At 44.1% G+C, this 24,765-nt stretch overlaps 1 protein-coding gene across 5 annotated transcripts in view; it reads right to left on the bottom strand.

The window, feature by feature from the left end:
- The window catches only part of REPS1 (RALBP1 associated Eps domain containing 1), an 86,396-nt gene extending 75,135 nt beyond the window's left edge, over nt 1-11,261 (bottom strand). For 2 of the 5 annotated variants that reach the window (XM_025383347.1, XM_025383345.1), the window contains exon 1: nt 10,528-10,876. In XM_025383347.1, coding sequence (XP_025239132.1) covers nt 10,528-10,680 — 153 coding nt within the window. In that variant the 5' untranslated portion in view covers nt 10,681-10,876. Of the gene's footprint in view, nt 1-10,527 lie in introns of all 5 variants that reach the window. The other 3 variants (XM_025383346.1, XM_025383348.1, XM_025383349.1) reach the window with 3 other exon arrangements.
- Between the last annotated feature and the right edge of the window lie 13,504 nt (nt 11,262-24,765).

Below are 24,765 nucleotides of genomic sequence, written 5' to 3' on the forward strand. Positions count from 1 at the left end.
CACACAATATGTACTCTTTTGTATTTGGTTTGACAGTTAGCGTGTTGTTATTACAGATGAGGTCTTGCTATGTCACCCAGGCTGGAGTGTAGTGGCGTGAACACAGCTCACTGCAGCCTCAAACACCTGGGCTTAAGCTATCCTCTTTCCTCAGCCTTCCAAGAATAGCCTGAATGATATGCAGGTGCCATCACACTCGGCTAATTTTATTTATTAATTTTTTTTGCGACAGGGTCTTGCTATGTTGCCCAGAGCCATGTTTTTGACATTCATGTTTGTTATAACATATATCACTAATTGGTTTCTTTTTAATTGCAGAATAGTTTTCCGCATTTTATGTATTCAAACACCATTTGATGGATATTTGAATTGTTTTCTAGTTTTTGACTACAGTGAATAATGCTAACAGACATGTACATGCCATTATTTCTACATGTATTTTCATTTCTCTTGGGCAGATTCCTAACAGCGGAACTGCTAGTTCCTATGGCAAATTTAGGCTTAACTTCTTAAGAAAAAGCCAAACTGTTTCCCAAAGTGGTTGTGCCATTTACAGTCCCAAGAGAAGTGCCTAGGGGTTCCAGTTTCTTAACAATATAAATACTAGGTATTGTCAGTCTTTTTAATTATAGCCACTCTGGTCAGTGCGTGATAGTATATCACTGTGATTTAATTTGCATTTCCCTAATGACTAATGATGTTAGCATCTTTTCATATGCTTATTGGCCATTCTTATCGTTGTCTTTGGTGAAATACCTATTTAATGGGCTTAAGCCTAAGAATGGGCTTTCGCCCAGTTTTTTTTTTTTTCCCTTTATAAGTGAGTTGTAAGATTTTTCAAATATATTCTAGATTAAAGACCTTTACCGTGTTTATAATATGCAAATATTTCTCCCCAATCTACGGTTTATCTTTTTATACTTTAAGTATCCTCTGAAGTGTAAAAGTTTAAAAAATATTTAATAAAGCCCAATTATTTCTTGTTTCTTTTCCTTTTCTTTTTTTTTTCTTTTCCTTTTCTTTTTTTTTTCTTTTTCTTTTTTTTTTTTTTTTTTGAGACAGGGTCTGGCTCTGTTGCCCAGGTTGGAGTCCATTGGCACAATCTTGGGTCTCTCTGACCTCTGCCTCCCTGACCTCTGCCTCCCAGGCTTAAACTATCCTCCTGCCTCAGCCTCCCAAGTAGCTGGGACCACAGGTGCACACCACCACACCCAGCTAATTTATTTTATCTTTTTTTACAGGCAGGGGTCTCCCTGCGTTGCCCAGACTGGTCTCAAACTCCTGTGCTCAAGTGATCTGCCCACCTCAACCTCACAAAGTGCTAGGATTACAGGCGTGAGTCACTGTGCCCAGCCCTGTTTTGTAGTTTTTAATACAAAAATCTTGGTGACTCTTTTCTTAAGTTTATTCCTAAGTATGTTAGGCCTCTTTGAAACTAATGTAAGTTTGTTTTTTTTTCCCCTTACTTTCATATTAAGATTTTATGTCACTACTATACTGTTAATCCTGCCTCAGTTTGTAGAAAACAAATAAAAGCCATCAGGCCAGAACATCTTCCCACTAAATCTATATTCCACCCACTAAATCTATATTCCTACTTGCCTCTGTAACCATGTTGTTCTTTCTTCACCACTGTTAAAACTGAGGAAGTGGCCGGGCATGGTGGCTCATGCCTGAAATCCCAGCACTTTGGGAGGCCAAGGCGGGCGGATCACGACGTCGAGAGTTCGAGACCAGCCTGGCCAACATGGTGAAACCCCTTCTCTACTAAAAAGACAAAAATCAGGCAGGCATGGTGGTGGGCGCCTGTAATCCCAGCTGAGGGACTGAAGGCTGAGGCAGGAGAATCGCTTGAATCCGGGAGGCGGAGGTTGCAGTGAGCCAAGACCACACCATTGCACTCCAGCCTGGGAGACACAGTGAGAATCCATCTCAAAACAAAACAGACCAAAAAAACACTGAGGAAGTATCCCCTTCTTATCAAAGGACTCTGTGCAGTCAGGATCCTGACCATTCCTGCTTTCTCAAGGACTTCTCATCTCCCTTATCTTAGCAATCCTAACAACTAAAATCATTCTGCAGAATTTCTCACACTCAAAAAGAAACAAACAAAAAGATTTCCTTTATATCCTCATACACCTCTAGCTTCTACCCTGTATCTATTCCCTCTCACAGGCATACTTCTTTCAAAGCTATCTATACACCCTATCTCTAGTTCCTCAGCCATCATTTATCCCTCAAATCACTCAAATCTGGCATCCATCTACACTAGTCCATGAAACTGGCTCACTGAAGTTACTAATAACTTCCAGGTTGCCAAATCCAATGGCCACATTCCTGCCCACATCTTCTCAGCCTCTCAGTGAAACTCAATACAGCTGACTACCCACTCCCTTTGAAATACCTGCATTATTTGGCATCCACGACATGATAATACTGTACATTACACATTCCCAATTTGTACCACTCTGGTTGTGTGCTTTCTAGCCTCCTTCCAAGAGGCCTTCCAGTTTACTCAACTTAGAAACGTTCAGCATGCCTCAGGATTCCAATTCTAGTCCATCTTTCTTTCTTCTTTATCTTTTCTTCAATTATTTCATTCATTTTCATTACCTTAAATGTCACTAACATAGTGACAATCTTCAAATGACATATCTAAGCCAAGTATCTCTGAATTCCTCAAGATTTATAGATCTCTCTAACAGGTCTACTTGACAATCTACAAGCTTCTGAGAACTAGACAAAAGGGGAACTCCTGAATTCACCCTTACCCCTCCCACCGAAACAACCCCCGCCAAAATCCATTCCTCTTCTAACCATACAATAGTGGCAACTTCCAGCAACATCCTCAAGTTCTTTCCCCTCCCTTATGTTCCATATCCAACACATTACTATGCCTTCCTATTTCTACCACCTAAAAAATTCTCGGATATGTCCACTGTTCTCTATCCTACTGCCACCTCGCTAATTTAAGCCATTGCTGTCTGCTGCCTGGACTGTTGCATATCCACTAGCCTATCTGCTTCCACTTGCCCCCAGTATTCTTTTTGCTCATACATCAGTCAGCATGATCTTTTAAAATATAATTCAGCTTTGGGAGGCCGAGACGGGCGGATCACGAGGTCAGGAGATCGAGACCATCCTGGCTAACACGATGAAACCCTGTCTCTACTAAAAAATACAAAAAACTAGCCAGGTGAGGTGGCGGCCGCCTGTAGTCCCAGCTACTCGGGAGGCTGAGGCAGGAGAATGGCATAAAGCCGGGAGGCAGAGCTTGCAGTGAGCTGAGATCCAGCCACTGCACTCCAGCCTGGGTGACTGAGAAAGATTCCATCTCAAAACAAAACAAACAAAAAAATATATATACATATTTTTTATATATATATATATATATAAAAAATTCAGGTTATGCTACACCCCCAAATAAAAACTTTTCGTATATTTCCACTAAAATCCAAATTCCTTTTCACTGAGTACAAGGGCCTGCCTTATGCAGTCCCTGCCATTCTCCCCTCTTGTCCATAGTTTCACACACTGCCCTCTTGACAGCCTCAGGCCCTTCCCAGTTCTCTCTATATGAAACACCTTATTCTCCCTCCCTTGACCCCTCATCCAGGTGTCCTCTAAGGGGCCTTCCCTTACACCTAAGTAGGTCTCCACTACCTCCTCATCCAATGATTCTCTATTATTGTATACAGTTCTTTTTTTCTTTTATTTGAGGGGGGCGCAGTGGGGGGTGGAATGGAGACTTGCTCTGTCACCCAGGCTGGAGTGCAGTGACACTACTATGTCTACTATGTCTCACTGCAGCCTTGACTTCCCAGGCTCAAGTGATCCTCCTGCCTCTGCCTCTCGAGTAGCTGAGACTACAGGTGCGGGCCACCATGCCTGGCCATTTTTTTTCTTTTTGACATTGGCACAAGTCAGAGAACATGTCTTTATCCTTCACCACTGCATGTATACAAAGAACAGCCACAAGGAAGTTTTAGTTCAAATATTTAAAACTGATTTAAGACACAGAAATGTTTAGCATTTCTCAGGTCAGCGTGCTCTTCCTTAAAACTGAATTAATGTAGAAGGCCATAAGATAAGCTTGACTCAATTAGGGGAAGGCTAGAAATCACAAATTAAGTGCAAAATTCTGTGGAACTATGTTTTCTAAGCAGATGTCCAGTGTGTACACCAGAATCTCAAAGGAATCAACAACCCAAAAGAGACAGACTAATAAATTCTGGCTTCATTATTTAATGATAGACCCCAAATTCAACACATGGCTAATTCTTGAAACAAAATGGAGAAGAGATGTAGTATTCTTAATTTTAAAAAGCCTAAGTCTTAGAATTCATCAAATCTCAATGAAATGTGGTATATGGTTTAACTTCCATTACACAGAGGGAAAAGATGAGTGCAGATGCATCTACAATAGGAAAGGCTACAGAAAATAAAACATATATAAGGGAAAACATCAGAAATGACAAGTCTTATCACCCATTTCAAATTCTCATGGCCTTGAAGAACTAAGCACCCACGGATTTATGACCCTTTCATCAGTTTCCTCTTCTATATATCTCCTCTTTATAGTCCTCAAAGAATGTCAAATAATCCAGTTTCAGTGTCAAGATAGTGGAGCAATTAACCACAAGACTTTGTGCTACTTTTAAAGGGGTGTGTCTGGAATAGATTAGCTGCTGCTACACAGAGATAGTCTCATTTGAGTCAGAAATCATGAAAACCCAATTCCATAGCTAAACGAGACATTCTGTGATTTGTTCAGGGTCACAAAGTTAGCTGATGCCAGGACTGGAACTTGCCTGCCACAGTTAGTGCTCTTCATACCACCTTCTCATGCTCTTGTGTCGTTCCATCAAATGTTTGGCATGAATTCCCAATATACTAAAACTCTAACTCTGGGCTATTGATTAAAAACAAACAAACAAAATGACTAAAACTAACATAAGAAACTCAAGAAGACAGAAATTTTAAAAGTAAATAAATAGGACACTACAGAAAGACATTAACTGTGACTTCTTTCACAAACAGTATCTTTTTCAACTGTGTATAGGTAAGTGATTAAGGCAAGATTATTTCTGTAGTTTATTATAATTTTTTAGTAATTCAGAACTAAAAACCACTACTCCAGAATAAAAAACCCGAGACTTATTAAGTTTATATCTTTCAACACATAAATGAGCTCTGCTTTCTATTTTTAAACCTATCACTAATGCCAGATTTTGTAATTGATTTAAACAAGTTTCAAGAGAAAAACAAAATGGTTTGTTTCACTGTTATTGCTTTTCCCCATTACATTTATGTGTGTTATTCAAATATTCTACCAAGATATTGCTCAACACAAATGATCTAAAGATTTTCAGCTTCATTAACAGGGTACATCGCTCACAAACCTCAATGAAAGAACAGTTAGTACTAGAACCTTTTATCAACCTATTATGCATTCAAAGTCTGTATGAAGTTTTAAGACATTTCCCAAACAGAAGCTTTTGGTGAAAGCAAAGAAAACATTCTGATTAGTGTGGTAAATAGTACATCTTTCCTAATCTTTAAAAAATAAACTACTCGGAAAAAGCTGACTTTTAAGCCACAACAATGAATATTGTCTTGCTCAGCAGACAGCAAAATTCCTCATGATTAAATCCTATGAGCCAGATTTTTCTCCCCCTCATCTTGTTATTATGTGGCATGGAGCATAATTTTACAAAGCATCCACTCCTTCAGTTTATCTATTGACATTCTGTCTTCAAAAACAAACTCTTAAACTCAGAATAGATTTTCCTCTGCTATTCCAAAGCAAGTATAATGAGCACACCTTAAAACATCTGACAGTTGTAATAAAGAAAAATTGTATCTGTGTGTGCCCCAGATACCAACTACAAGAATCTCCCTCTTTCTTTGAAGTGGCTGTGTTTCAAGACATCATCATACATTAAACTACTTACTATGCAAAGGAGGAAGTTGATACGCAACTCAAAATCAAATATTCCAAAATCCCTACTGTTCATAAGAACTGTGGGCAAGTCAAAATCAGACCAACTGAATTTTATTCCTTACCTTGCCCCCAAACCACATGACCAGAGAAGGTAAGAGCTGGTGAATAATAGTAAGGGAGAGATACGAACTATTCACAAATAAATTATTTAAATTCCCTGTTATCAAGTTCTTAGTAAACAAGACTAAACCTGTAATCCCAGCACTCTGGGAGGCTGAGGTGGGCGGATCACAAAGTCAGGAGTTCAAGACCAGCCTGGCCAATATGGTGAAACCCCCGTCTCTACTAAAAATACAAAAATTAGCCGAGCGTGGTGGCGGCGCATGCCTGTAGTCCCAGCTACCCAGGAGGCTGAGGCAGGACAATCACTTGAACCTGGGAGGTGGAGGTTGCAGTGAGCCAAGATCGCACCACTGCACTCCACCCTGGGCGACAGAGCGAGACTGTCTCAAAAAATAAAAATAAAAACAAAAAATAAAAAATAAAATAAACAAGAATAACACCCACTTCACAAGGTGTTGCAAGGATCAAATGAGTTCTTCCATGAAAATGATTTGCCTGGTCAAAGAACGTAATAGGCACTCAATAAATGCCAGCTCCTTCCTCGTTTGGTTCTGGGCTCGGTGTTCTTTGTTCTCTACACTCACGTCCCCAGATGACTCAGTCCCCTCCTAACTTTTACTAACAAACACTGTAAACTACTGTACCAATCAAGGTCCTGATATGTATGTGCATACCCAGTCTATGTGACACTGTCTCCCATCCCTAAACACCTAGGTGAGCAAAACAGAGGAAAAGACCCCAAACACCTGAACCTGAACTGCTGTAAGAACCAGCAGGACAAATCTCCACCCACTTCCAACTGTCCCCAAGAGATCTGAATTGCCATCTAAAAATGTCTGAAACCAAACTCATCATTGTCTCTTTTAAAAAGTAAGCCCTCTTCCTGCCCCTTTTCTAACTGTGAGTGGTGTGACGAAGAATGATCCTTGCCCCATTGTACTCTCAGCAAAACACTGCCAAATAACCCAGGCCTCTTGAGTTTACCTTCATAATCTCTACTACCTCTCTCTCTCTCTCTTTTTTTGAGACAGCGTCTTGCTCTGTCACCTAGGCTGGAGTGCAGTGGCTCGATCTCGGCTTACTGCAACCTCCTCCTTCTCCCAGGTTCTAAGTGATTCTCCTGCCTTGGCCTCCAGAGTAGCTGGGATTACAGGCATGCGCCACCACACGCGGCTAATGTGTTTTTAGTAGAGAAAGGGTTTCACCATGTTGGCCAGGTTGGTCTCGAACTCCTGACCTCAGGTGATCCACCTGCCTCAGCCTCCGAAAGTGCTGGGATTACAGGCGTGAGCCACTGTGCCTGGCCCATATCTCATGTTTGTCCCACTCCCACCACTATATTCCAGGTTAGGGTTTCTCAGTCTCAGCACTACTGACATTTTGGGTACATAATTCTTGTGGAGGCTGTCCTGTGCACTGCAGGATGTTTAGCAGCATTTCTGGCCTCTACCCACTAGATGCCAGTAGAACTGCTCTCTCCCCTCCAGTTATGACAATCAAAAATGTCTCTAGACACTGCCAAATGCCCCTTCCCCATTATCACCCTCATTCCCAAGTTTGAGTACCACTGGCCCAGTTTCTTACTTCGTATCTGCCATACAAAATCAGCCCCCAAGTTAAGTCTACAGTTTTATTCCTCTAATTCCTGTGGCCCTGACAAACGACTCCTAAAGCACTGCTTTATGAGTCATTTCTTTAAATCTACCACTCCCTGTTACCTTCACAATTAGTTCAAAGCTCTGCATCCAACCTTGATAATCTGGCTTCAATTAAACATTATTCCACAAAGCACCTCATATAGTGGCTACCCAGCAGTCCTTCAATAACACATCCAGTCTCTTTCTATTCTACTGCTGTCACCCTGGTTGGAAGTCCATGACCTAGCACCCAATCCAGATCACTAAAAGAGTCTCATTCCCTAGCCTCTCTGCCACTCGAAGTCAGAAACTTTTCAGTGGTTCTCCATTGCCTGCTGAAATATCGTATCTGCTGCCCTTCTTCAGAGTCTTTCCTAATATGGCTTCTTTCTAATTTTATGTTCCGTTATCCTGAAAGCACTAGTCCTTGAAAAGGCTCCTACACTTTCCGCTTTTGATCACCTTTTTTTCTCTGCCTGGAAGCCCTCATAATTCCACTCCCCTCACTCCACCCTAATTTAAAGTCCATCTGAATTAAGTCAAAAAGCCTTTCTTGGTCATACCTCCTTTGTATTTACATAACACTTGGCACCTCTCCTATGGCATACATTCTACCTTATGTTATACATGAATACTCCTGTAATTGACAAGATCCTTAAGAGCTGCTTACTCCTCTTCTGATGCCTGCAATGCCTAGCCCAGTGTTAAGCAGAGAACTCGGCACTAGATATGAGCTTCCCCAAATGTTTCCCACTTAAAAAGCAATGGAGGACTGTTTTCAGACAATCCCAAACTCCCTTAAGGGAAGTAAGCACATATTCTCCTTTTGTCTCGTATGTCTATATCTTAGACCAATTTTTAAGTAAACTGCCTTCAAGATACCTGGATTGCTATTTAGTATACATTACTGTAGAGTTCTGCTTCAGGGAGTTCCAACTTGTAACTGAACCCTGAAATTAAGCTCTCTCTTTATGCCAAAAGACAATGGAAATTTATTTTTTGAATGTTAATAAAATTGAGCAAAACATAAAAATAACTTGCACTGGATTAAACATGTTTCAAGTAAAGATTCATTAGTGCTGATGTGTCTGTCCTAAAAATTACATTTCAAGTTCTAAAGTCTTTGCGTATCATTAAAAAGATTGAAAGTTTTATTTCAACTCCTTCTCACCTCGAAGACAAACCAAAATAGAACACAGAAGGCTTTTCCTTAATTTTATTTAGATCCTAACTTGAAGGTATATTCTGTTATTTCTTCAAAAGGAGCAAAAAGAGGATCATTAATGAGCATGTTCTGACCAGATCTTTAAGTCCTACTCCAAAGTTGTAAGAGGAGAGTCCTGTAGACCACACTACCAGCACCCTCTGTTAGCAGACCACAGAATCAGTTTTGTATGTCCCTGAGCTAAGAATGGTTTTACATATTTGTGTTTTGTAAACACAAAAACAAAGAAGAATATGCAACAGAGAGCATATATGGCCAGCAAAGCCCAAAATATTTACTATTTGTCCCTTTTCAACAGGATGAAATTGGACTCCTCGTTACCCTTCACTGGCACGTAAGACATCCCACATTTTTCCTCCCAAGATTTTAAAAAAGCAATATAAAAACACAAGAACATGTAAAAAGATCTAACTCGTTCAACTTAGTCATAGTTAATGCGGACCTAACTTCTAAAACAGAGGCCTGTGTGTGGACATTTTTATACTTCACAGAATTTTTGTTAGAAGAAACTTGCCTTCATTCTGTGGATGAACATACTTATGCTTGAAAAGGGAAAGTGCCTGACCCAAAGTCATATTGCTGGTTAACAGCAGAGTAGGGTCAAGGACCCAGCCCTCAAAACCCTGGTCCAATGCTCTGCAGTCCACTACATACGCCTACACATGTGGCTTTAAGTTTTGGAGATGTGGATGATGTGAATAACTAGCTTGGATCAATATAAAAGATGAATGCTTAAAACCTGTTCCTAATATGCTGTTTAGACAGACTCCTACTAGCAGCTATGAATCATTAAACAGAGTAGCACTAATGCTCACCACATACATTAGATAAGAATTTCTAGGAAGTCTTCTGTTTTAAAAGCATATATGATAAAGAAGGCTTGAAACCTATAGGGCTTGCTCCTCCAGGGCTTCAGATTAGGGAAAATACGCACTTCTGTCTACCAGCTGTTCAATACTCATCTCCTAACCTAAATCCGCAAGTTCCACAAATGCTTTCAAACGCCTGTTGAAAAAAACTGTTCAGTTTCATACACACGTTCTACAGATAATTACAACTTCTTGTATGCCTACTTGTAAAACTACTCACTAGTTCACATTTTTTAAAATTGCCCTAAGAATTTTGCTTCCTTTAATAAAACAGTTTCTTCGATGCCTAAACCTGTAAAACTCACTTTATCGCGTCTTCTCGGTTAATTCAAGAATTAAAAAACCATTTTGCCCATACTGATAACTTCACTACTCCGCAGGATCCGAAAAGCTCTGTATGCCAGGTTCCAGGATTCACACACATTAACAACCTAAGATCCTTCACGTGAGATAGCTCTTGCAGTGCAGAGCACAGATTCTCAGGGTAGTGGGGGATACCGGCTGAGGCTCTTCAGACCCCCACCAGAGGAGTTCCGTCTTCTAAGAGCCATCCCCTCCCCCTCGGCCGCCGCGCGAGTCCAGGCCTCCCGGGCACCTGCGGCCCCTACCCGCTGCGGGGACTCCGACCCAGACCCCCGCCGGTCCCCAAGGAATCGGCGCCCACTCCCACTCCCGGAGGCTGGAGACTGCAGGCCTGAGCCGCCCGCCGACCCCGGGACGCGACGTTACCTGTAGGACCACGTCGTTGGGCAGCTGCGCGGCCCGGAACAGCTCCAGCACCCGCCCGTTGACCACCACCTTCTTGGTGCTCTCAATGTCGCAGTAGGAGAAGAGATCTGAATAGTATTTCTGCTCCGCATCGCTCAGCGTTAAGCCTTCCATCTTCGCCTCCGGCTCACGGCCGCCCCGCCCCGCATGCACTACTCGGGGCCCGGCCCCAGGACCCTGGGCCGGCAGGGGCTGCGCGTGGCCCGGCCTCCTGCTAGCTTCCCGAAGTCGCCGGCCCCGGCCTCACAGGCGCCAGGTGCGCCCAAGCAACAGGGCCCAGAGGTCGCGAGGAGGGAGCCCGGCTGCGCTCGGCGCGCCACCGCCTGCGAGGCCCGGCGCAGTCCCGGGCTCCGCGCAGCGCGCGCCTGCGGCTGCGGCTCCGGCCCTGGCCGCGGCCGCCGGGAGGGTGCAGAAAAAGAGGCGGGGGCCGCGGAGACGCGAGGCACTGGTGGACTCCGCCCCCGCCGCGGGTTCGAGTCTCCCCGGCTCCCCGCCGATTCCCCAGACTTCCCGCCTCGGCTTCCCCTTCCGTCCACGCCTCCGGAGCGGCAGCGCTTCCCGGAAAGTTGTGGGGCTTCGAACCTAAAGTTTCGGGGGATCTGGGCTGAGCGTGGCCGCCGCTCCGCCTCCCTCCGCCGCCATTTACAGCGCCCGGCCCGGCCCCGACGCGCCCGCACCAACAGTGACAGCGGCGGCCGCGCTCCAGACCCGGATGTGAGGCCGGGAGGAGAGAGCGCGAGAGGGAGAGAGAAACACCCACCGGGCTGGCTTGGCCGCTCCCGGGAGAGGGAGGGGGCCGCAGCGCCCCCTGGTGGCCGGCGCCCCGCGGCGGGATGACCAAGCCGCCCTCTGCGCGGAGACCTCAGCAAGACCCCCGGAAAGGGGGGTGCAGCGGAAAACAGCCAGCAGCTCATTAAGGCCGAGATAACTAAGATACGGGTTGCAGTTTTTATGTTTCGCAGCTTCTGGTCCTAAGCGTCTAAATAATTGGATTGAAAGGGGAGCTTTGTTCAGGTTATTATCATTCTATCTGTACCTTTTTGGTACAAATGAAGATAAATGCAGTATTTCCATCTGTTCTGAAGGGCTATGAACATCCAGGCTATCCGGGAAGCCTCCACGTAGACACCAACATTGAGGCTTCGTCTCATTCGTGCTTTAAGCCATGTTTACCTGAGAAACGAAATATGCTGAATAGAGGGGGAAACTGGCAAAGTTGTCCTCTTTGTTCACAAGGTCATTCCGGTCACTGGGAACTTAATACTCTACATTTATACCGTCAACTCTATCAACTCATGTAGGCCCAGGTCTGCCCACAGGGGCTGCCTTCCTTATTTTCTCCTTTATGAAAATCATGGAGTGGCGCTCTTTTAATCTGCACCTGTCCCAGAGAGGGGATTCTTCAGCTATTTCAAGTAGAATATCTTAAGAATTTATACTTGGCAAGTATAAAATACTTCAAAGATGGTAGCTAAGGCAGAATTCCACAGAGTTTTGGTTTTTATTTTGTCTTCTACAAGTTGTTTCCCAGAGTGCGGATCCTATAAATGACACATAGGAGGAAATTATTACAGGTTCCCAGTCATTTATCTGTAATTGCAAAATTCAAAGAGCACTGAAAACCCAAAGACTTTTTTGTAACCCTTTGGAAGTAAAACCTGCCCTGCAAAATCTAAACTAAGCTTGCATGAAGCTATTTCTAGCCTTTATGGATGCCACTTAGTGTCAATTTTTATTCATTTCACTCCAGGCCTTTCTGGAATGTTAATATGTACACAGTTACAGGCATTCTATTATCTTTCTATTTTTTAAGAAAGGTAAGAGATTGTAGACCTGTCAATATCTTCTGACTTGACTAGTAGTATTTGATAAAGGTAAGTATATACTATCCATTAAGCTTATTTCCCATCTCTAAGACTTTCAGTTTGCTACAGCAGCCCCTCATGTGGCCTTTCAGGGCACCTGCAGGAAGTGATCAGAGCCCCCCAGACAGCTGCCTTCCAAAGGTGTAAACAGGAAGACCACAAAGGGGTAGAGATTGGCTCACAATTGTCTTTGCATCTTTTTCTCGGCCACCTTTCCTAGGCCTTGCAGCCCTTGTCTGCCCCAGGGCCTTTGTTCCTGCCATCTAAAATAGTCCTTCCACAAACCATGGCATGGCATATTCTCTCACATGGTTTCCGGTCCCTGCTTACATGTCACCTCCTCAGAGCGGCCTTCCTGCAGCAGCTGCTCTAAAATAGTCCCACCATGCACTATCCGCTTATCTGAATTCTTTCCATAATCTTGGCTCACTGTAGCCTCGACCTCCTGAGCTCAGGTGATTCTCCCACCTCAGCCTCCCAGGTGGCTGGGATCACAGGCCCAGGCCACCATGCCCAGCTAAATTTTGTGTGTGTGGTTTTTGTAGAGACAGAGTTTTGCCATGTTGCCCAGACTGGTCTCAAACTCTTGAGCTCACCCTCCTCAGCTTCCCAAAGTGCTGGGATTAGAGGCATGAGCCACACTGCACCCAACCTGAATTCTTTTTATTTATAACACTTGTCACTATCTGACGTTACATATATATCTGTTACATTTTTAATAGCTAATTATTGAATAATTACTAAATTTCAGGCATTGTTCTAAAGCTTTACACTAATTATCGCATTAATCACAACAACCCTATTAAGTAGGTACTACAAGGGTTTTTTTTTTTTTTTGACAGATAAGGAAGCTGAGGCAAAATGGGTTAAGTATTGTGTAAGTCATGTTGCTATTAAATACCTGGAACTGGGATTCAAACTCCAGGCTGTCTCAACTCTAAAATCATTACCTTATATTGCCTATCTAATTTCTTTATTATTAAGAAAATATTTCTTGGCCAGGTGTGGTGGCTCATGCCTGTAATCCCAGCACTTCGGGAAGCTGAGGTGGGTGGGTTGCTTGAGCTAAGGAGTTCAAGACCAGGCTGGGTAACACGGTGAAACACCATCTCCACCAAAAATGCAAAAATAGCCAGGCATGATGGTGTGCACCTGTGGTCCCAACTACTCGGGAGGCTGAGGTGGGAGGATCACTGGAGCCCAGGAGATAGAGGCTGCAGTGAGCAGTGATTGTGCCACTGCACTCCAACCTGGGTGACAGAACGAGACTCTGTATCAAAAAGAAGAAGAAGAAAAAAGGGAAGGGAAGGGAAGGGAAGGGAAGGGAAGGGAAGGGAAGGAGCAGGGAGGGAGGGAGGGAGGGAAGGAAAAGGAAAGGAAAGGAAAGGAAGAAGGGAAGGGAAGGGAAGAGAGGAGGGAGGGGAGGGAAGGGAGGGGAGGGGAGGGGAGGGGAGGGGAGGGAAATATTTTTTCATTGCCAAAACCCAGTATGTGACACATAATGCGTATCAATAATAATTTGTTGAATGAATGAAAGCATCAGTTTCGACATTGATGTGATAAGCCATTCAATACAGTAAGTCCTCAATTAATGTTATTGTGGATAGGTCCTTGGAAACTAATTTTAAGCAAAACAAAGTATTGTAACCAAGTAGTTTAGCTTCAAAACAAAACATTTTTTCTTTTCTCCTTTCTTATCAGTCTCAAGACGTAACCTTGAAACAAACTGTAGAAACCTTTTCTCTTTAGTCTTAAAATATAGCCTTGAAACATACTTTGAAACTCCACTCCCCTCCATTTCCCACAAGGTACTCCCTTACCCAATGCACATTTATGTAACTGTATGCTTCTTAAAAATTCCAGGGGCTAATTTAAAATGAGCCAGGCACAAAGGCCCAGCTGCAGAATTGTCCCCCACTTAAAGATGGCCTCAAGGTAGATACTCTGCAGCCTGGCCACAGGCGAGATGACGCCAGCCTGCATTTTAGATGGACCATAACTCAAGATAGGCATTGAAGCAAGACACCACAACCCCTGCTCCTGGCACAACTCCTGCATGTCTCCCATATCGAGCTTCCCTTTTTGAAACCTCTGCCTTCAACCCAGGCTTTTGAAGCAGTTTCCAGAGGTGTGTAAGCGGGCTGTTTCCCCACTGCTAGCTTTGAAAAAAAAGCCACTTTCCTTTCACTGGACTTCATCCTTGTTATTGGGTTGGCAAGGGGCATGTAGCCAAGCCTGCACTTGGTTATGGTATCATGAAACCAATTTTATCACAGGCTAATTGATAATTTGCTACAAACAAGAGTTAAGTTCCTATGGCATATTTCTGGTCAGAAAATCACCAAATTTCTAAATCGAGACCAAAACACTTCTAATATTAAACATTTAATTAAGTAAATGTAAGCTACACATGCAACCAAAATGATTAATAAAAAAAAAATAACTCCTTACCCTATTTTTGCTGTACTAGTGAGTTACAACGGTTGTCCTTGTGGTGGGTTAAATCAAGGAATAAATGTCTGCAAAGTGAAGTTCAAAATCATCACAAACATGGTGGCTTGCTGAGCTCTCTAGCACCAGTTTGTTTACTGTTTTGCATCTGTATGATCATCATATGCTTTACACATTTTTATTTTTCAGTCACTTATATTCATTCATTTTCCTACCTATGTATTCCAGTTCGGGGTTGTGGGTAGCAGGAGCCTATCCCAGTGGCTCATGGGACAGGTAGGCCCCAGCTGCTGTCTAGGATGTGATTGCATCATCGGGTGCACACACACACACACACACGCACACACACATCCATGCTCACTCAGACTGGGACCATTTAGACACCCTGACTTACCTAATGTGCACATCTTTGGGATGTGGAAGGACACCTGAGGATTCAGAGAAAACCCACGCAGACATAGGGAGAGCATGCAGACTTCACACAGGCAGTGGTCCCTACAGGGAATGGATTTATTTTTTCTCGTCAACGTTATAATGAAACAATGTTGCTATCAAAGGACCTGTTGTCTTCTAATCTCCTCCTAGTTTTGCACCCTTAACCTTAGCAACCTCCAGCACCACTTCTCTTTTTTTTTTTTTTTTGAGATGGAGTCTCGCTGTGTGGCCCGGGCTGGAGTGCAGTGGCGGGATCTCAGCTCACTGCAAGCTCCGCCTCCCGGGTTCACGCCATTCTCCTGCCTCAGCCTCCTGAGTAGCTGGGACTACAGGCGCCCGCCACCTCGCCCGGCTAGTTTTTTTGTATTTTTAGTAGAGACGGGGTTTCACCGTGTTAGCCAGGATGGTCTCGATCTCCTGACCTCGTGATCCGCCCATCTCGGCCTCCCAAAGTGCTGGGATTACAGGCTTGAGCCACCGCGCCCGGCTTTTCTTTTTTTTTGAGACGGAGTCTCGCTCTGTCACCCAGGCTGGGGTGCAGTGGCGCGATCTCGGCTCACTGCAAGCTCTGCCTCCCCAGTTCATGCCATTCTTCTGCCTCAGCCTCCCGAGTAGCTGGGACTACAGGCGCCCTTCACCACGCCCGGCTAATTTTTTGTATTTTTAGTAAAGACGGGGTTTCACCGTGTTAGCCAGGATGGTCTCAATTTCCTGACCTCGCAGCACCACTCCTCTTTAGCAACCCAAAGTAATTATAGGATCACTTCACTTCCAAGTTCTAGAACTCTGAACCTTCTTTCTCAGTCCATAACAGGCTGTCCTTTCACTCTCACGTTCCAGTCCTGAAATAAGCATGCACCCTACCCTGGGCACAATGGCTCACACCTGTAGTCTCAACATTTTGGGAGGCTGAGGCCGTGGGTCACCTGAGGTCAAAAGTTCGAGGCTAGCCTGGCCAACATGGCGAAAACTTGTCTCTACTAAAATTACAAAAAAATTTAACTGGGCATGGTGATGTGCACCTGTAATCCCACCTACTAGGGAGGCTAAGTCAGGAGAATTGCTTGAACCCGGGAGGCAGAGGTTGCAGCGAGCTAAGATCACACTGCTGTGCTCCAGCCTGGGTGACAAGGCAAGACTCCGTCTCGAAAAAAACAAAAAACTTGCTCCTTTATATTTGGCTGGGTCCCCACCCAAATCTCATCTTGAATTGTAGTTTCCATAATTCCCATGTGTCATTGGAGGAACCCGTTGGGAGGTAACAGAATCATGGGGGCGGTTGCCCCCATGCTGTCCTCATGTTAGTGAATGAGTTCTCAGGAGATCTGATGGTTTTATAAGGGGCTTTTCCCCTTCTGCTCAGCACTTCTTGCTGCCACCATGTGAAGAAGGATGTGTTTGCTTCCCCTTCCACCAAGATTGTAAGTTTTCTGAGGCCTCCCCAGTCATGCTGAACTGAGTCAATTAAACCTCTTTCCTTTATAAACTACCCAGTCTTGGGTATGTCTTTATTAGCAGCATGAGAACAGACTAATACGATAAATTGGTACTGCAAAGAGTGGGGTGCTGCTGTAAAGATACCTGAAAATGTGGAAGTGACTTTGGAAGTGGGTAACAGGCAGAGGTTGAAAAAGTTTGGAGGGTTCAGAAGAAAACAGAAAAATGTGGGAAAGTTTAGAACCTCCTAGAGATTTGGAGGGCTCAGAAGACAGGAAGATGTGGGAAAGTTTCGAACTTCCTAGAGACTTGTTGAATGGCTTTGACCAAAATGCTGATAATAATCTGGACAATAAATTCCAGGCTGAGGTGGTATCAGATGGAGATGTATAAATTTTTGGGAACTGGAGTAAAGGTCACTCTTCCTATGCAGAGAGACTGGTGGCATTTTGCCCCTGCCCTGGAGATCTGTGGAACTTTGAACTTGAGAGAGATGATTTAGGGCAACTGGCAGAAGAAATTTATAAGTGGCAAAGTGTTCAAGAGGAAGCAGAGCACAAAAGTTTGGAAAATTTGCAGCAATAGAAAAGAAAACCCCATTTTCTGGGGAGAAATTCAAGACCACTGCATAAATTTGCGTATGTTACAAGGATCTTAATGTTAATCACCAAGACAATAGGGAAAGTGTTTTCAGGGTATGTCAGAGACCTTTGTGGCAGCCCCTCCCATCACAGGCCCAGAAACCTAGGAGGGAAAAATGGTTACATGGGCTGAGCCAACGGCCGCCCTGCTGTGTGCAGGGTAAGGAGTTGGTGCCTTGCATCCCAGCCACTCCAGCTGTGGCTAAAAGGGGCCAAGGTACAGCTCAGGCCGTGGCTTCAGAGGGCATAAGAACTAAGCCTTTGCATCTTCCACATAGTGTTGAGCCTGTGGGTATACAGTAGTCAAGAACTGAGGTTTGGAAACCTCCCCCTAGATTTCAGAGGATGTATGGAAATGCCTAGATGCCCAGACAAAATTTTGCTGCAGGGGTGATGCCCTGATGGAGAACCTCTGCTAGAGCAGTGCAGAAGGGAAATGTGGGGTGGGAGCCCCCACACAGAGACCCCACTGGGGCACTGCCTACTGGAGCTGTGAGAACAGGGGCACCATCCTCCAGACCCCAGAATGGTAGATCCACTGACAGCTTGCACCATGTGCCTGGAAAAGTCACAGACACTCAATGCCAACACGTGAAAGCAGCCAGGAGAGGGGTTGTACCCTGCAAAGCCACAGGGGTGGAGCTGCCCAAGACCATGAGAATGCACCTGTTGCATCAGTGTGACCTGGATGTGAGACCTGGAGTCAAAGGAGATCATTTTGGAGCTTTAAGATTTGACTGTTCTGCTGAATTTCGGACTTGCATGGGGCTTGTAGCCCCTTCATTTTGGCCAATTTCTCCCATTTGGAACTGGCGTGTTTACCTAATAACTGTACCCTCATTGTATCTAGGAAGTAACTAACTTGCTTTTGATTTTACAGGCTCATAGGCAGAAGGGACTTCCCTTGTCTCAGGTGAGACTTTGGACTATGGACTTTTGGTTTAATGTTGGAATGAGTTAAGACTGGGAGACTGTTGGAAAGGCATAGATTGTGTTTTTAAATGTGAAGACATGAGATTTGGAAGGGATCAGCAGCAGAATGATATGATTTGGCTGTGTCCCCACCCAAATCCCATCTAGAATTGTAGTTTCCATAATCCCCACATGTTTGCTGGAGGACCCAGTGGGAGGCAGTTGAATCATGGGGGCAGTTACCTCCATGCTGTTCTCGTGATAGTGAGTGCTCATGAGATCTAATGATTTTATAAGGGGTTTTTCCCCTTTTGCTTGGCACTTCTCCTTGTCACCATGTGAAGAACAATATGTTTGCTTCCCCTTCTGCCATAATTGTAAGTTTCCTGAGGTCTCCTTGGCCATGCTAAACTGTGAGTCAATTAAACCTCATTCCTTTATAAATTACCCAGTCCTGGGCATGTCTTTATTAGCAGCATGAGAACGGACTAATACGCTCCTTATAACCTTCAGGTTCTCCTTAATACCAGCACATAATTAATGTATTCAAAAATATACTTTAAGCATCTTGTGCCATTGTAAAACAAACTCCATGGTCTCGTTCTCAGGGATCATATAGTTCAGGGACCTTGTTGTCATTATGTCCCGGGTACTCTGCTGGCACCCTTGATTCCTTCATGCACTCCTTCCCCCTACCCCTGGCCAAATAACTGAATTGGCCACAACATATGCGTTATTAGATTTTGAGAGGGAATCTTCCAGTAATTCTATTGCTCTATGAGGCTTTCCTAATGTAACAGGACATGGAGTAGTTTTCTTATTGACAACCAAGGCCAAGGGGAAGACCAAAAGTCACAAGTACCACACATTCTAAAGAAAAATAATAAAGTCAGACCCCTTTCCTTATGGGCTTACTAGGAGGCAGCTGAATGGACCTTACTGCCAGCAACTACTGCCTCAACCTGCAGACACAATTCCCCGGATGAAGCCAGAGTCCTAGATGTCATCAGTCTATGAGAAGCAGTGCGCTTGTGTGAGAGCCCCTCCAAATACATACTTCCCATGGAAGCAGGAACTCAAAAACATAGGGAAGCCTGCAAGAGGAGGAGCCTGCCTCCTCAGTTCCCAAATGGATACTGGGTGGACTGAGTGGTAGAGGGCTAACAGTTTTACAATGTATTATATTATTCTCTAGATTTGTCACTTAAATTCGTATTTCCAATTACAAAGGTAAAGAAATACGATGTAACACATTGGCCCTTTGAGTTCAAGTCTAATCTTTCCTATACATTTTTAGTAATATCAGTTTTAAAAGTGACATCATGAGAAAGCTATTTTAATACAGGTGGTCTATATTATATAGCTATAGATTTTAAAATGCTGGTTTTCAGATAAAACTACTAGTTGGGGCCGGGCGCGGTGGCTCAAGCCTGTAATCCCAGCACTTTGGGAGGCCGAGGCGGGTGGATCACGAGGTCAGGAGATCGAGACCATCCTGGCTAACATGGTGAAACCCCGTCTCTACTAAAAATACAAAAAACTAGCCGGGCGTGGTGGCGGGCGCCTGTAGTCCCAGCTACTCGGAGGCTGAGGCGGGAGAATGGCGTGAACCCGGGAGGTGGAGCTTGCAGTGAGCCGAGATCGCGCCACTGCACTCCAGCCTGGGCGACAGAGCAAGACTCCGTCTCAAAAAAAAAAAAAAAAAAACAAAAAAAAAACTACTAGTTGGTTACTGCCAGCAAATGCATCAGCTGTTTTTTAACTGAAAATCTCTAATATCATTTTTAAAATAAATAAATTACATACAGTAAAATTTTACAAATGCAAACAGTCATGCAGTCACCACCAAACTCAAGATATAGATTCCACAATCCAAAAAAATTCCTTTGTGCTGCCCTTTTGTACTAAGCTCCAGTCTCCACCCTCAGCGCCCCCGCAACCACTGATTTGTTTGCTGTTCCTATTCTTCTGCCAAAAATGTCATATACATGGAATCATGTAGTATGTACCCTCTTAAGTCTGGATGTTTTTTCACATGGATTAATGCATTTGAGATTGTCCCATGTTCTTGCTTGCATCAGTGGTTTAAGCACTGAATAGCATTCTGTTGTATGGATGATTACAGTTTGCTTATCCATTCACTAATTGAAGGACATTGGGGTTACTCCCAATTTGGGGTGATTATTAATAAAATATCTAGGAGTGGGATTGTTTGGTGAATGCTTAACATGTGTTTAACTTTATTTTTAAAATGTCATTTTTTCAGAATGGCTGTACCATTTTGCATTCCCATCAGAAATGCATCCGCATTTTAGTTTTGTTGAACACAACCTCATAAACCATTCTAATGTCATTCCAATAGGTGTGTAGTGGCATCTCACTGTGATTTAAATTTGCATTTCCCTAAGGCAAACGATCACCATTTCATGTACTTACTTGCCATCTGAATATCTTCTTTGGTGAACTGTCTATTCAAAATTTTTCCCATTTTATATTGTGGGTTTTCTTGGTTTTGTTTTTGTTTGTTTGTTTTGAGACAGAGTTTCACTCTGTTGCCCAGGCCAGAGTGCAGTGGTGCAATCTCAGCTCACTGCAACCTCCGCCTCCTGTGTTCAAGCGATTCTCTTACCTCAACCTCCCAAGTAGCTGGGATTACAGGCATGTACTACCAAGCCTGGCTAAATTTTTTTATTTTTAGTAGAGATGGGTTTCACCATATTGGCCTGGCTGGTCTTGAACTCCTGACCTCAAGTGATCCACTGGCCTCAGCCTCCCAAAGTGCTGGGATTACAGGCATGAGCCACTGTGCCTGGCCTGTATTGAGTTCTTTGTTTTCTTATTTTTGAGTTTTGAATATCCTTTATACATTGTTTATACAAGTTCTTTTTGGTTAGACGTGATTTGCAAGTATTTTCTAAAGTCTGTGGCTTGCCTCTTTATTCTCCTAGGAGTGTCTTCTACAGAACAGAAGAGTTAAAAATTGGGTTAGCCCAACTTGTGTGGGGGGCCTAAAGAACATTAGTGAGGAGAAATTTACTGGGGAGGGTTTCAGTTAAGGCACTTAGTCATTCACTTTGTGTATGAGAAGTGGTCCAAGATAAGACTATACATTAAACCCAGGGACAGTAACAAAGGGTTTGGCTGGTTGGTCAGGGGCTTGGAAGGAGACAGTTTGGAAGATCAGAGTGGAGGATGTCTGGGGGAAAAGCATGTGGTTGAGCCTATGGAAAGGACATGAAGTGGGAATATCTTTGTACTACATATTCACACCCAAGGCAACCAAGTAGAGAGAAGGCACAAGACAACCAAGTAGACAAAATGACCTGTCCAGTTGCTGTCAGGCAACCCCTGCAATCAGCCACCCCCATGTTGGCACACTGGCTTCAGGAACTGAATGGCTTTTGCAGCAGCAATGGAAGCTATGCATGGGCCCCACACCGTAGATTTCCACTTACCAAGGCCATATGTCCAACCCGCCAGCAGTGAGACCCAAGTTCAGTTCTGAACACAGGATCATTCCTCAAGGAAACCAATCGGATACTTGGTGACAAGTTGATTTATCTTTACTATAATCAAATATATTCTGGGCATATGTTTGCTTTTCTGCCCACAGGGCCTCAGCCGGCACCACTATCAGAGGGTGTTTTAGCAGAATGTTTATATCACCAACCTGGAGTCTGTGTAATATTGCTTTAGAACAAGAGACCCCATTCACATCAATGAGAGGTGGCCCAAGATGAGAATATACTTTAAACCCAGGGACAGTAACAAAGAGTTTGGCTGGTTGGTCAGGTTCTTGGAAGGAGACAGTTTGGAAGATCATGGCAAGGCCACAACTGATCCTCATTGTCTCCTTTCTACTCCTCATTCTAGATCCCCTCGCCCTCAGCCAACACCTCTGCTGCTGTAGGTGGCTTACATGTACATCAGTGGACATATGACCATGGGACCTCTCACATACCCCCATGGAAGGTGCTGGCCAGGAGAGTGATAGAATGGTCTTTTGAAGGTGTAGCTGTGTGTCAGCTTGGAGATGATACTCTGCCAAGAGAGGACCCTAAATTAATGACTGTATATGCTACAGTGTCCCCGATCAGTGGGCTCTCTATGAGACAGGGAACCAAGTGGTGAACGTTAGATTGGCCCCATTTGCCTTTGTTAGGAGTGACCCACTTGGAGACCCCTTCCTGTCCCCTCAGTCCTGGGCTTTGGGCCTCTGGAGGTCCTAGCTGTCAAAGAAGAGAGCTTCCACTATGAGGCTTATTACTAGTCCCATTAAACTTTCAGCCACAAATGCAGTCCCATTACTAAGGGCTCCTTAATAGGGAACAAAATAATTAACACACCTGAGGGTAATTGAATTTACTCATCAGAAGGAAATAACACTTACTTTACACAATTGAGGCAGAAAAGAGTAAGTTAAAAACCTAAGAGATCTATTGGGATTGGTATCTCTTGTTGCCCCGATAAAAATTTTCGGCTTGGCCAAACTTTAGTCAGGCTCCTAAAACTTCTCCTAGGCCCATCTGTGCACTTCCTTGTAAAATCCAGTTTCGGCAAAGAACCTGCTATGTCAGTTTAGCAAGAACCCCCAGCCCTCAATATCTGATCAACCTGGATCTGACCAACCTGGAAAGCTGATTCTGATCAATCTGATCAACCCGGAAAGCTGATCCTGTTCCTCATCTTCCACTTTCTCCCCAGGTGATGTCTGATCATCCTGCTCTGACTTTAGCAAGAATCCTGTTCAGTCGATTTAGCCAGAGAATCCCGCTTACCCTTGATGTTTCCTCTAAGTAATTTCCATCCACTGAGCCCCACCCTACTCCTTGGCTATAAATTCCCACTTGCCCAAGCTGCATTTGGAGTTGAGCCCAATCTCTTTGCCTTACTGAAAAATCTGATTGCAGTGGTTCCTATGCTTCTCTCAATGGTTCTGGATAAGTCTGCTTTACCATGCTTTAACAAATGTCATTGAATAACTTTTTCTTTAACACTGCCCTGTTCAGTGTTGTTGGTAAATGGATAAGTGTAACTGCCATAGTCTGAGAAGGGTGTGGTGACAAGGGACTCAGACCACCAGGGAGATGAGAGTCTGGGTCACCCTGCAAGAACAGCCACCTAGGGCAGCAGAGGTGTTGGCTAAGGGTGAGGGGGATGTAGAATGAGAAGCAGAAAGGAGACAGTGAGGACCAGATGTGGCCTTGCCATGAGCTGCAAGGGTGGCAAATGTAGTTCATTCCACTAACCTTCCTCTTGTAACAGTTTCCAGGAAATGAGACCAATCAGAATGCTAGGAGAGTTATTCCCATATGGAGTAAATACATAAAGCATGTGTGGTGCAAGCACGGGTTGTGGTGGCTGCTGACTGTGGTATGAAATCCAGATTACCACACCCGCCAGGACTGAGGCACTCATATTTTTAGCCACTGAAAGTATTGAGATGTCAAAGCCCCACAGCTGAATCCCTCTCCAGGAATTGCCCTTGGGAGAAGGAAGTTGTCTTACTCGAGTTATACCCCTGCCACAGGGGCAGCCCACATCCAATGACTGGTCAGTGGATTTAGGAGACTAAAGGTCCTTGTCTCCTAGGACAAGGGACAACTTTGTTTTGGGACAACTTTGAAGAGTCATTTCAGCTTCAGAGATCTTCCAGGGATTGGTGTGGGCCTCCATTGCTACCACATTACAGTTTTCCCTCTGCCCAATTTTGGGCTTTCTTCCCTTCCTTATGAGTGTTCTTCCTGACAATTACCAGTGAACCTCTTATCTCCAAATCTCCATCAGGTTTCCTGGGAAACCCGATCTAAGCCAGCCACCTACACACTTCTGCTCCCATTAGTTGAGCTGGCTGGTGCTTACCATCCTCTTATACTTATTATTGTAATTATTATAATTGGATTAAATGTTACATAAACACGTTAAGTATGCAAACAGAAAGATGATTTTTGTTTGTATAAAAATCAAGAATGATGCTTTGGGCAGACACCATGATGGTAAATTGCTAAGAATAGTTGCTGTTGAATTATCTGCGTCATTTTCTCATAAAGACAGACTTGGAGTTGGGGCCAGGTGCGGTGGCTCTCACCTGTAATCCCAACACTTTGGGATGTCAAGGTGAGTGGATCACTTGAGGTCAGGAGTTTGATACCAGCTTGGGCAACACGGTGAGACCCAGTCTCTATTAAAAATACAAAAATTATCCAGGCGTGGTGGCACATGCCTGTAATCCCAACTACTTGAAGCTGAGGCATGGGAATCGCTTGAACCCAAGAGGCAGTGAGCTGAGATTGCACCACTGCACTCCAGCCTGGGTGACAGAGCAAGACTCTGTCTCAGAACAACATGGTATCCAGGTGTTTAATGTATGCTTCTTGTTTGATGTAGAATTTAGGATGGAGTGTAATTTATTACCTGTAATTATAATTTCTGTCTTTTATTTTTGAGAAATCTATCAT

Source organism: Theropithecus gelada, chromosome 4 (assembly GCF_003255815.1).
Source record: "Theropithecus gelada isolate Dixy chromosome 4, Tgel_1.0, whole genome shotgun sequence".
Taxonomy (NCBI): domain Eukaryota; kingdom Metazoa; phylum Chordata; class Mammalia; order Primates; family Cercopithecidae; genus Theropithecus; species Theropithecus gelada.